This window comes from Diabrotica undecimpunctata, chromosome 4 (assembly GCF_040954645.1).
Source record: "Diabrotica undecimpunctata isolate CICGRU chromosome 4, icDiaUnde3, whole genome shotgun sequence".
Classification (NCBI taxonomy): domain Eukaryota; kingdom Metazoa; phylum Arthropoda; class Insecta; order Coleoptera; family Chrysomelidae; genus Diabrotica; species Diabrotica undecimpunctata.
Window position 1 is genome coordinate 112778088 of NC_092806.1, and position 14522 is coordinate 112792609.

Consider the following 14522-nt stretch of genomic DNA (forward strand, 5'->3'; position numbering starts at 1 on the left):
TTATCACTGTTTTCGTTATATCAAGTTCTCAATGCTAAGTTATATCTTTTGGACAATAATTATGTAGTAGATTCTTAAAAAAGAAAAAAAACCAATATAATTTAAATGTACTGTTATTTATACTCGTTTAAAATGTACTCCAGATAAATCAAGAAGTTATCAATCTCATTTGCCTTTTATCCAGCTAATTTTCATAATATGCAAAGTAAGAGAGTAAAACTAGTTTCACAGTTTACCATAATGTATACACCACTCAATATCTAGTCTCTGAAGGCTGCTGGCTCTCAATAAATATATGCTATATCTAATCAATGCAGACACATGCACCAATATATGTTTTGTACAAGGATATAAAATGTGTCATGATTGTGAAAAAGTTGAAATTGGCTTCCTGTGTTTAACTTAAACATGATATAGCTTATCAGTGGTCCAATATTATTTATCTGTTAAAAAGTCTCGGTAGACTTCTGGATGAAAAACAAGTGACCCTGTATATTCATTGGTGTATTTTCTTCTATTACACATCAATGGAATATTAGAGGAAAACATTATGTACTTATTTGTTTGATTAAATTGAGTATATGGAAACTTACCTAATAACAAGTCAATTACAGTAACAAAAAGTAAGCAGCAGATACATTTTTTATAAAACTAGTTTTTATATAAAGTGTATCTAACAAAATTTACTGCTCCCAACTTGACAGGAATAGATAAAAAATCTACTAGGATATTAAGAATTGATCAGGAAATATTAACATAAATAGGGTATATTAAATCTCAGAGTAATCTTGAAAGCATTCATCAAAGAATAATTATAAATAAATACCTATTGTATAAATAATAAAATAAATTAATGGCTCATGTACTTAATGCTATTACTTGTTGGTAAATATTTAATCACTGTTATTACACACATTATATAAATAATGAAAACCTCACTGGCAATGATAATATATATCTATAGAAGAACAATAAGTAATATTTAAGTACCTCCTTTTACAAGAACTTTTTTATACAATAATATACAACTTACAAGTATTTACTGTTATCTAAAATCTATGTATTTCCCCCAAGCGATTAATTATTCAATTTAATAGACATATAACATAAAACGTAGACATATAACGTAAATTAATTAACGTAGTTTAATAGACATATAACGTAAAACATAAAAAGACACTTAAGTAGAAAATAGACTATTGATCCAATAAAGTATAGATGCACTTAAAATTGGTTATGTATTTCCTATGAGGATTGTCAAGAAGATCTATACCTAGTATATTAATCATATATGTATGATAATTGTTGTTGCAAAACGTACATAAAGTAAACTTTCTCTTAAAATAAATACCCATTAAAGTGTATATTATGTACACCTTTAATGTGGAAATGCTTGAGCAATTCATGAACCATGTAGATGTACAACTTATTGTTTATTAAAAAAATAGACTTATATAAAAGAAACATGAGTTGAAATGTATTTTAAAACATGTAATCAAGATTAATGATTAAGTATTGAGTAATAATTAAGTATACTTATTGACTGAAATTGTTTAAAAACAAGATAACATGACAGCTGATTATAAACCCACCTTGCTAGTGGACCACTCCTTTTAGCTCTTTGGCCGAGTATTTTTTCAACCACAGCCACATTGCCTTTTCTAGCAGCCTCCAAAAGTTCTTGATCTTTACCCATGGTCCTTTGTTAACACCGTAATTTAATTTATTTAAGGTTCATAGTTCTACAATACTTTACACTTTCACGTACTACGGATTTCATTGATCGACCACGGCCATGTTTACACTATTACGCCCCTAGCGGATACTAGAGGAAGTAGGTGACAGACACGTTTATCTTCATATTAATGAAAGCGCTGTTGTCGGGTCTCACGAAACTCTGAGTAATATTGTAATTGAATTATTAAACAATTAGAAAATATTATATGTTTGAAATTGGAATTCTTTGATGAATGGAAGAAAATTATTTTTAACATTTTAACATAGAATTATTTTTATACATATCGCAGAATAAGTGATAAGCTGCAACTATTAATCTTAACTTTCAATAAGATAAGAATAAGCAGGTTCACGTTATTTACCTTCCTTTACAAAGCTTTTCATTTTTTGTAGGTTTACAGTTGCTAAAATGCGTTTCTGGTCAAAACGCTTCTTCGTCTGTTTTACATATTTTTACTCCTAATAGGATCAATCCTATTAAACTACCTATTAAGCTCCTCATAAAACTAAAGAACATTCATTTAGCAAATTCCCATCTGTAAATATGAGCACGTGTTGATATTCGCCGTCTTATTCGTCAAAAGGCTATTTTTATTACCTTAAGCCAGGCAGATTTTCATGTTACAGATCCAAACTTGCCAGCATTTTAAATTCAAATTGTATCGTGTTGATTTTTAAGTTAATATATTGTGTTATATTTATGTTATAGTTATTGTTAAGTTATTTACTGGTCGTGTTATTTTTTAGAGTTTAATTGTGATATAATGATTAAATTTCAAGAAATTCTTACACTAACAGTTTCAAAAGTAAATATTTTTAAAAATCATATGATACACATCAGTACGACCCTGTTTGGCTTTCACGTGCTTCTATTGACAATTGGGAATTTGTAAAATGAATACGGTTTATCGGCAACACTAAATGAGCACCCCTGATTAAAAACATGAACTGTATTTAAAAAATGTATTGATCATAATAAAAACGCTCTTTTAGGGTACTGCATTCTATGAAATTACCTAGAAACAAAACACTAAGCTAAATTATTGAGATTTTGGGACATTATTGTTGGTGAGGTGGAATATTTCAACTTGAAACTATACAATACTATTAGCTTCTAGAGGTAAATATAATTAAAGTACATTTGTTTATTTATATGTCATTAGTAAACGAAAGAAACATTAACATAGTTTATATTACGATTTTTTCTTTCTAAAAATAGCTACCAACGTAGATACATTCCATATTATTAAACATCTCCTTTAGAATTATAAAGTAGATGTAATGTGGCAACATCACAGATGCATGTTTTTGTTTTATTTTGGATCCTAAATTTTGATTCTTAGTTACCTACTTCTCTAAGCATAAATAATTGTATTATCACAAATTATCAGTTAAAATGTGATTTCAAATTGTTGGATTTTTAAATTTTATAGGATCAATCCAAATGTATTTTATTAGACATGGATAAGTTTATCATTTTATTTTTTTGTGCTACTATTATAAGTTTAGGTAAGTTTGTTGTTAAGTATTTTTTTAGTGTGATTTATAGCATACTCACATTGAGTTAACATTGAAATTGAAGCTGATAACAATGATAAATCAATGTTAAAACAGAACAAAGAAAATAACTAATAGGTATTTATTTATTCATAACCTCATAATTATTACAGTTAGTTGTGAGACGATACCAATAAATTTAGCTGTTTACCATCCCAACACACACAGATATGATGCGTTTAAAGAATATTATGATTTGAAAGATAACTTAACCGTTATAAATATTTCTAACATTCAAAATGATGTTGGATTTTTCATAATTCAAGTGCATACATATCTTGAGAATGTAACTTTATCTGACAGTCCAAACTTTACACATGGTTCATCAATTACTGGCGCAAACATAGGCTTAGTATCCAATGGTAGTATTGATACTTTCTACTTAAAAAGACCACATAAGTTAAATCCTTTTGTACATGTATTAATAGTAGTTGCTGTCTATGATGAACAAGGTAAGTCTGCTGTGTCAAGTTTGCTGTGGTAAATATTCATGTAGTTTTTGCTTTTTAGCTCCGGTACCTGGAGGATGTAACCTTTCTTTTGATGTTGAAGTGGCTCCATATCAAATTACATCACATACAGATGAACTGATAACTGTTAAGTCACAACCACCATCAACCAAAGGACAAACCTGTGATAACCTAACAGTACAAGTAGATATGTATCATCTGTTTATGTATGAATACGATAACTCGCCAGAGACTTATTTCAAAAGTATTGAGAAGATGTTGACTGTTGATAATATTGAGAAATATGGAAGAAGGGTATCTGGTATTCCTGGAAGAAGGAAATATATGAGATTATTTAGTTCTTACATTGGAACTGGAGAAGTATTTGCTATGGTTTCTACCTTTAAAGACCACAAGTCAGCATATATTCCTGCTGTTTCATATGGCTGTGATGTGGCAAGGTGGGAGGAAGATTGTGTTGGGCCTGGTAAGTATATGTTTTGGTTTTTAGTGAAAATTTTTATTACCAATTATATTTTTTAATCATTGTAGTTGCTGTACATTGGAAAGTGTTATGTGCCTTTCAACTAATTTTTGGAATCTTCCTGTGTTTCTTTGGACATCGATTTTTTAGACTGACATTGTATATTGTAAGTTTTACTTTTGGTCTAATGGCTACATATTTTGTTATATCTGTGGAGGAATATCTTTCTATGACTGGTGAGTACAATTTAAATCCACTCACCCAGTGCACATCTATTTAACTCTCAACTATTTTCTGAACCACAAAATTTAATGCAATAAATTTTTGGTGAGCTGAACAAAAGCTTTATAACTTTTATTGTTATTTAATGACATATTTATGAAAATTTGCAAACAGGCAATTTTTGTAAAACAATTTTAATTGAGATTGGATGAAAAGTTATTTTGTCTGTTCACATGTATTTTTGTTTGATTTTTTTATTTTCCTTTTTTATTTAATTCTGTAATTAACTTGTGTGTTTGTCTTTACATACATAAACTACTACAGTCCTGTAAACACAGCCTCTCTTCTACATAAGGGAGGCTAATATTTTTCGTTGTGCACACACATAGTTCAGTAATCATATAACCACTGTGTGAGAAATACTTTAGTTTTTATGTAATCATCCGCCTCTAAGTGTAAACAGAAGCTGTCGAACCGGGTCCGTTCCAAAGACCAGTGCACTGGAAAAAAGATTCATTCATTCATTGACTATTAAAAAATCCAACTTACTAAAAAATGGCATTGAAAAACGCTAAAATTCACTTTTTTAGCTATTTTAGTTGTTTAGTTGCATTTTACGCTTAAAGCAAGTGTTTTAAATAAAATCCCAAGAATATCTTTTGTCTTAAAATAATCCAAATTACAAAAAAATTGGTTCCTAAGCAAAAAAGCAATTTTTTATAATTTGTTTAAATATTGTTATAAATAAATAAGTTGGTATGGAAAATTTTCAGTAAACTTTTTAATATAGCATACTGGCATCATAATATATTGATGAAAACAAGTTTCAGCATTTGGATATGAAATCGACCTTTTTTGACAAAAGCCACCCTCCTAGCATGTTTAGCAAGAAATAAATCCTAGTTTATTTAAGTTTTTTTATTTCCAAAGCATACATAAATCAATACTATTTTTAGAAATAATTGAATAGGATACCTAATTTGTTTTTTTCATAAAATATATTATAAATGCATTATTTACGAAATTTAATGAAGAAGTATATAATAATTATAAATATTTATGTTTTATAATAAAAATTAAATTAAATATTACTAAAAAAAATAAGAAACAAAAAAAATTGTTTAAACAAATTAGATGGTTTATTTAAATAATACATCTTTCTAATGTACGCAAAAAGTAGGTACATACGAATTAAAAAAGAAACATACAAATCCATAAACAAGAACCAGAGATATAGTTAACACCTCCTTCTTCCCAAAGTAATCTTTTTTAAATTTGTCACATTAAAACTTTAAAGTATGTTCTTTCAAATGACACTAATTCGATATCTTAATTGTTATAAACAAAGCTGCTGTCAATATAAAAAAAGTGAATAACTTCGTCCCAAATTGTCCTGGGACAACTTTTTCTTTTTTAAAATTTGTATAAAAATACAAGCTTTTCAAACATGAAAAAAAAATTTTGTGTAGGCAACAGTTAAAAAGTTATTCTAATTGTTTATAAGCAAAAAAATCGAGATGTTTTTGCATAATGATTTTGCAATATTTAAAATCGTTTTTCTTCTTTGGGTATTGATAAAATAAATCTTCTTTTATAAGTTATCCATAGAATTACTGTATAATTTTCTGACTTACATTGTTGCAAAACATTTAATTTGGGATAAACAAATAAAATGTATTTTAAACTATTTGATCCATCGCTTTGAAATTTTGATCATACCTTAAGCACTAGAAGAACCAATATTTCATTTTTTTAAAAGTTATTAACATTTATAAAAAAGCCGAAATTTCTGACTTATTTTGCGAATTTATAAGTAACAAATAAGGATAGAAACATTAAAAAAACGCCAGTTTAAAGTTTCTTATATGACTTGATAAGTTTATTACTCTCAAAATTGTTTCAAATGCTTCACTTTTTGCTGATAGACGAAAAAGAGAAAATTGACCATTTTTGACTTTAATTTGTTAATAATTAATTAAGACCAAAAAATGGACTGCAGAAAACATGTTATATTGTTCCATACAACTCAAAACAACTGTCGTTTGCCTGGGCGGTTGCCCCAAACAGGGTACTTTTTGAAGCGAAGTACTACTTTTTTTCTCTAAAGTAAAATTCTGAGGCGAGCGTCACGGAACTAGCGCCACAAGATGGCGTCGTCACGGGTAGCGTCATAGAATAGAGTTTTTTGACAACGATTTACTACTCCTGATTAATTCGTTTCGTTTAATAAAAGATTCCATTCGAAAAGATTGTCAAAATTGAATGAAAGTCATAAATGTCATCAGATTAATAACAACATTGAATCATATTTTTAAATCTTTGTAATAAGTAATTCTCATTTTAAAATATATATATATATATATATATATATATATATATATATATATATATATATATATATATATATTCAGGGATTCTACAGTATTCAATGCCTTCCCTCGCTCAACTGTTTCCATCTCTCTCTGTTGTTCCGTTCTCCATCGTTTAGGCCTCTCTTACTCATGGCGTCGTCTACTTCGTTCCTCCAGGATTTTCGGGGTCGTCCTCTTTTCCTCCTTGCTATGGGGCTCCATTCGGTTATTCTCTTTATCCATCTGCTGTCGCTAGGTCTTCTTACATGTCCATACCACTTTAGTCTTTTTTGTTTTATATATGTTAGTATGTCTGTTTCTATTGATGTTCTTTGCTTTATTTCGTCATTACTTCTCCTATCCATTCTTGTTACTCTGCAGCATCTTGTCATAATACTTCGCACTAATGTTTTATAAATCTGTGTTTTTGTCTTCATATTTAGGTGTCTATCCCACCATACTGAGTTAAGTTGTCGGATTGCTGTTCTTGTTTGTCCTAATCTTTGTGTAATTTCTTCCTCTGTTGCCTTTTTCGTGATTATAAACCCCAAGTATTTGAATTTATCCTTTCCTTTGATTGTTACGTTGTCATCAATCTGTAGACCTTCTATGTCTTTTTCACTTGTAGATAGGTACTCTGTTTTCCCGATTTTAAAATAATTTTATATAAATATAATTGTTCTTTTTAAACATATTCTTTAGTTTAAATGATAATTAAATTTACTATCAAATGATATTTATTTATATTTTATTATTAATATTCGGTCTGAATTTGACAGGTTTGTCATAAGTAAACAACATATGCTTTGTTAATACGTTAACTGGTGGCGTTAGGAGCAAACATAATACTTTATTAAATTGGTTTAAAATATAAATAATAAAATTACTTTATTCAATTTTGAAAAATATTATTAAATTTTAAAAATGCGGAAAGCATAGTATTAAGCTCCGCGCTAGTCTACAGTACCGCCTATTTCCCCCCTTTTTTATAATTGACTCATTACTAATTAAAGTCAGCTTCATATATGGTATGTGATACATACTTTAAAAACTATTGCATTACTCAGTAACTTCTTTAATTTTTGCATAAAAAATTTCTTTCATTTCAAAATGGCAACCCTTGAATTGTTAAAAAAATTGTTATAAATTATAAAAAATATAAAACTACCAGTTAAAAAATAACTAGTGACGTAAGGGCTTTCGGATGATATTAAATGCCCTATATAGACTTTTATGAAAAATGTTGATGATGCCATTTTTTTAGACATCACTAAACAAAACGAATGTGTGTATGATGTATGATGAAAATTACGACTGTCTATTGCTAGTTTATTTTGTAGATGTGTTCATTTTAGTTAACACTTTAAGAAGCAATTGCTCCTTTCTGGGCTTTTATAATCCAAGGCTTTTGTAGCAAGAATTAAAAGTAGTCTGTTGTGTGCGCCAATGTAACAAAATATAGGAGTATGGGCTCACAATACAACATCAAGTGTATTAGACTTGAAGTGGCTTTGCTTGCAGGTTATGCCGGAGAATGGCTAATTGACACTCAAGGAAGGATTCGGGCCATTTGCATTTCCGTTAAAGACGGTTAACTAGAAATGAATGTGAAAAACAGATAGAAACAAGGATAAATGAATCAGAAAAATAGTAGTTCCTACTGCAATAAGGAACTTACTAAAGAATACTGTAGACACCAGGAAAGTATAAACGTTACTTCCCAAGGTAACTTATATTGCTGTAAGAGTTATCTTAAGTAATTTGTGAAACTGTAAAAAAAATGAGGTACTAATAAAACATATTATGTGCAACACATTTTAATCCGTAATTAGTTATTAGTGATATACAGATACAACTTAATGAATTATCTACCTCTTAGTAATTAAAAATTAGTTTTTATTTATATTTAAATTATAATTATAAACGTTTTATTCATTTATTACGTAAAAATACACACTGTAACAATAATGTTACAGTGTAACGGATCCCTTTTTAATTAGAATTGGAATAACTATTATGTGTCTACAAATAAATCACTATACAGTAGTTTATGCAGATATAAGTAAAAACACAAGTTTTGTTTTTAATTTAAATTGCAATAAAATACCACTCTAATTTATAACCAATGCACGTCTGGCTAATAACATCGTGGCAACTGTCGGATTTATCTCAAATTGCATGTAATAAACAAGAATGGCACAAACGTCTACGAACATACTGTGTGTTACAAAAGGTTTCAAATGATGTATTACATGCTATAGTTGTCCCATTTAAAATAATTTTACTAAATCTTGGCCTCCTGCCGTTGTTAATGATTAAATCACTACAACATCCTAAAAACTATGAACAAGTGCCCTAGTTCAGTTAACCAATAATTTATTGACTTTTAAGTTTTATAGTTTGCAAATTGTTAAAAAGAATTCTCTTATAAGAACTAATTGATGTTGGTATAGTTTGTTTCACGAAAAATGGTTGAGTGCTTAATGGTTACCTGAGTTGATCCTATTGTGTATACAAGAGTCTCTCAATAAACTACCGTAGTACACAGGGTCGCACTTCAGAAAGTTTGTTATTTAATATATTTCATTGGTAGCTGTGTAATACACGATTATAAAAATTTATTAAATTATTTCATATGGTATTTTCAGGTTGTTCAAGTGAATATACTTGATAATTGAACCATTTTTAACATGAAGAAAGTAGTTTTTTTCTTCTACGTGAATAATTGTGGTATATGGATCTAAATTCAGAAAGGTACTTTCCTTCACATTTTTTACAAGCTTAGGACTATCAGCAAAAAACTGGCGTGTTTAAAAGTTTTTGCTCTTCCTAATCGGATATCGTTAAAAATGTACAATAATAATAGTTCTATTTACAGTATATACATACAAACGGATACATAATGTACAAAAAATAGATGAATTGAAAAAAATATAGAAAAATATATACAAGTTAATATTTACAAAAAAAAATACCCAAAATAACCAAATACCTAATTCTGTTTCGCTGTCGCTATCCTCTTCAAGATTAATTGGTTCAATTATGTGATTCAAAGTAACATATGAATTTTCTACGTTCATTACACTGAATTTTTCCAACTTTCTGGGGATATATCATCAACACATTTCCTTATTAATTCGACTACACTACCACTTAAAATCGAAGAAACATTTTGTGACCTAACATTTGACTTTAGTTGGTGCCACATATGCTCTATGGGATTAAATAAACAATAGTAGGGCGGAAGCCGTAACCCTGTATGTCCCATGTCCTCGGCCAATGCGTCACAAACATATACTTTTTTAATAGAAAATGATTTTAACACTTCTAACAGTTCATTCTTTAAATAACTTTCTTCAAAATATATATCGTTTTCTAACAGGTAGTTTTGAATTTTAATTTTCGTGTTAGTTGCACTTGAAGACTTATGTAATTGACGACTGTGGTAACTTGCATTGTCCATTACTATCACACTATTTTGAGGAAGGTTAGGTATAAGACAATTCTTAAACCATTGCTCAAAAAGCTCTGCCGTTATATCCTCATGGTAGTCCACGCAGGAGTCTTTAATGTTCTTTGCAGAAAGCCATAAGGCATTTGGGACCCAACCATTTTCTGATCCTGCATGTAAAATTGTTATTCTTTTCCCTTTGTTTGATGGAGCTTTTGTTTGACACCTGTTGGAAGAATCGGACCATCCTTTGGATGGTGTTTCATGAGTATCAAACTATGTCTCGTCCAGATAAATTATTGGTCGATCTTCTGTACGGTAATTTCTTATGGAAGTTATATATTCAGTACGCCACTTTTGTAAACGATGGGACTCCATAAGCACTTGCCTTTTGTCAATTGTACGATATCTGAAGCCCATTTTAGACAAAATCCTCCAAAGACTAATGCGGCTACAGTTTATTTGTGTATCATCATTAGTAAGCCGTTGTTTTAAAGCATCTAATGTAGGTATCCGTTGCTCTTCGTACATTGTGTAAATTTTTCGTCTTATTAAGTCACTAGTAATTAATCACTTTCGTCAATACATTTGGTAGAACCGGCATCCTTACGCTTCCTTCTTGTTTGATGTAATTCTTTTTACTGTGGTTAGAGGTATTTTCGTTAAATCAGATATTTCACTGGCAGCAGTATTAGCAGTAAGTCCTCTTGTAAGTAAAGAACTATATATTGTTTTTACGATTTCTCTAGCGTCAGCAGATAAATGCTTTTTCTTTGCTGGAACACTGGAAGAAGCACCATCAATGTTTTTCCACGGACGCCACATAATGCTGTTTGATAGGTATAAATAGGTATAACACTGGTAACACTTATAACACTTTCAACTAAATGAAACAAAATGTACTTTTACAAATTATACAGAATAGAGGGAACCATTGATAGTGAAGCTCACTGTTAAAATGTTTACAACTTTATGAAATAAAATGTATTCTAATCGTTTTTATAATTTTATACGATTTTTTAATCGTTTTTATATTACCAGGAATTTATTATACAAACAAGATAACAACACTCCACAGTAGCTTCAATTTTACCTGAATACTTACCTGCTCAACTAATATTGACTAAACTGGGGTACTTGCGGTCGGGTTTTATTGCAATCATTAAGCACTCAACCATTTTTCGTGAAATAAACTATAACAACGGTTAATAATTTTACTTTAATAATTTTAATCGAAATTTGATACGACATATTTATTTTTTGTAATAATAAAAGTCTGTTATTTCAAAGTAAGGTATTGAAAATTGAGTCGAAACACATTTTTTCGCTATTTAAAAATGCCTAATTATCATGGCTGTGGAGTGGCGGCTGATCATAATTTTGTTAGGGGCGCCACTGATTCGAGAATACAAAAAATAAATAGGTACTTACCAAAAGCCCAATTAAGATTTAAGAGGATTTAAGATTTAAAAGTTTTTTGTAACAACATTTTTTGTAAATTGTAACAATCAATTTTTTCATCTTTTTTTCAGCAATAATTTAAAACTGAGAAAAACGTAAAATTACGATTTTCAAGACTCAAAACAAGTAGAAACATTATTTTTGAATTGATCAAAGACTTAAATTCAAGTTCAAACCTTGTTCTATCATTTACCGATAAGTATTTTGGGCCTATTTCAATTTGAAACATTGTTTTTTAATCTTAATGAAGCGCTTATGTCAGGACGGGCACTCGGACCGCGGCGTGTATAAGAGAGAGAGAGAAAAAAGATCCAGGGCACACATTTTTGCTGGTTTAAGTTCTCATTGTACCGTCCTGCCATATGCGCTTCATTATTAATTAAAAAACAATGGTTTACTAGTTTTTTATGCACCAAGGGATGAGATAATATTGAGATGATTAGTCTCGCAGAGTAACATCATCCAGCCAGAGTGCGTCTGGCCGTAGGGATGGATGTTGCTCGATGGGTGTAATCATCCGGTAACACCAGTGGTACATACAAAATATGCATATATATTTTGTAGGTGCAGTAAAATAAAGTGTCAATTTTAGTTTTTATATTGTTATAATGAAATATTTTGCCTACCACATAGGGTATTACTATGGGGGTTGAAAATTGGGGACAGAGATAGGGCAAGCAAAACAAATCAAGACTTTGCAAACGGCGCTCAGGGTTTATTTGGAGTAGCTGGGTCGTGGATAAGTTGAATGGCAAGGGGATTGGATTGGGGCAACTACAAAAAATGAAACAAAGGGGTACTTACATGAATCTCCTGGAACAAACAGACAAACAAAACACAAGAGTTCCCTCTAGCTATTTAAAATGGGACGCCGCTTCGAAGAAACTTCCTGCTGGAGGAAAGAAAAGGTTCTTCCGTCCTAAAAAACACAAAAAAGAGGTTAGGAGACTTTTTTAAAAATGAATAGACAAAATGGTTCAGAGAAATAAATTAAACATTTATTACTGTCTCACCACAAACAGTTACAAATACAGATAATGCAAAAATAATTACTATGTAAATAGTTACAAAGATTTATATCAAAATAACAAAGAAGAAAAACTTACATATCCTATCCGTTTACAACATCCGTTTACAAGTGGGAATTGCTACAAAATTTACAAAAAATTGTTACTGGGCTATAAACTGTGGCATAAATAAATTGTTACAAATAAAGAAATATCTTTAAAATGTGACTATTCATACAGGTTAACCTTTTTCTAAAAACAAAACAATATTAAAAAAATGGCCATCTTTACTTTAAAATTTAAACACAAAAAAGTTACCTTGATTTTCACTAAATTTCTTTATTTAACATTTCTGGGGTCGGAAACTGGACCTACTAAAATGTCTGCCACTGGAACAAAAAAACTACATCTCACACTGCGAATTATTATTATGCTGAAACGCTCCTTAGGACATTGAGGATTAAGGTTGAAATGGGCGGCACTGGAAGCAAACGTCAGACTGGGCTTCTTAAAAAACAGGAAACCGGAACTTGTGGATATCTTTCAAATTTGTTGTAATCGCCGTCTTACAAATATCTCATATGAGAGACGGCTTACAAACACAAAAAAACACTGATTACTCTGATCTGAAGTGACACATTACTTGGAGTATAAATCACTTTTTCTTCGACAAATTTGCCGGTTTCTTGACCGACTCAATTAAACACGACTGCTTCAATCGCCCATTTTTTTAAACCTCCTCTGTAACTACACATACTGCACAATAACTGCCACTACATACTAGATTATTATGAAAAGAGACGAAGAACGAGAAAACATTACAAATTCAACGTGAAATTTGGACAAACGCTGGAAGCAGCTGTCCCTGACAACGCCTCACCGAGAGTGTCGCAATTATCTTTCCGGCAAAACCTTAGCGATCTAAATGGATGTTTATTTGAAATGCATATTTTGAGCGGCTTAACGATCAAAGAAAAATACCAAAGAATTACGCGTCCGTGGTATATAAACAAACTCTAAAAATGTGTTTACATTAACTCAGCGACGCAAAAGGGAATTGAAAGAATATTCTTCGGTGTTTTAATACATATACGAGGGGATTTCAATACATACCAAGAAATTCAAAAATGCTACAATGTGAAGTGAAATATAAAATCTTGTATGAACCACTGGTGTTTACCGGATGATTACACCCATTGAGCAACATCCATCCATCGGGCCAAAGGCTCTCTAGCTGGATTATGTTTCTCTCCGGGCGTTATCATCTTAATAACGCCCTTCGTGCATAAATCATAAATAATTATTAAAAAATTGTTTTTTAAATATTGAATATGTTGCCTGTGTGAGTCCATTTCAAATAGGTAAAAAGAAATAAGAATAAGACTTACAATCAATTTATTCTACCACCAACGACCGGTTTTCATCATCATCACTGGCTCGACAACCCTTTTTGGGTCTTGGCCTGTTCTAGGATTCTTCTCCATTCCGATCTGTTTCGTGCTTTTTTTCTCCTGTTTTTTATTTTTAAGGTTGTTATATCATTTTCTATTTGTTCTAAGTATCTCAGTTTCGGTCTTCCTCTTGTTCTTTTTCCTACTGGCATCTGTTTGAATATTTTGTTTGGTATTTCGCCTTCTTCCATTCTTTCCACATGTCCTATCCAACGCAGCCGTCCTATTTTGATGAATGTTATAATATCCGGATCCTGGTATATTTTGTATAGTTCAGAGTTGTATCGTCTTCGCCATATTCCGTTTTCTTTTGTGCCCTTATATATGTGTCGCAAGATTTTTCTTTCGAAGG

General features: G+C 30.4%; 2 protein-coding genes across 3 annotated transcripts in view; one reads left to right on the forward strand and one right to left on the reverse strand.

Moving 5' to 3' along the window:
• LOC140439857 (ankyrin repeat and sterile alpha motif domain-containing protein 1B-like) overlaps positions 1 to 1800 on the reverse strand; it is a 192851-nt gene extending 191051 nt beyond the window's left edge. For both annotated transcript variants that reach the window (XM_072530012.1, XM_072530013.1), the window contains exon 1: positions 1593 to 1800. In XM_072530012.1, the coding sequence (XP_072386113.1) occupies positions 1593 to 1696 (104 nt within the window). In that variant the 5' untranslated portion in view covers positions 1697 to 1800. The remainder of the gene's footprint in view (positions 1 to 1592) is intronic.
• A 1230-nt stretch (positions 1801 to 3030) lies between these two features.
• Positions 3031 to 14522, forward strand: part of LOC140439859 (transmembrane 7 superfamily member 3-like) — a 35819-nt gene continuing 24327 nt past the window's right edge. The window contains exons 1-4 of the mRNA XM_072530014.1: positions 3031 to 3246; positions 3408 to 3746; positions 3805 to 4230; positions 4296 to 4463. Of these exons, the coding sequence (XP_072386115.1) occupies positions 3198 to 3246; positions 3408 to 3746; positions 3805 to 4230; positions 4296 to 4463 (982 nt within the window). The 5' untranslated portion in view covers positions 3031 to 3197. The remainder of the gene's footprint in view (positions 3247 to 3407; positions 3747 to 3804; positions 4231 to 4295; positions 4464 to 14522) is intronic.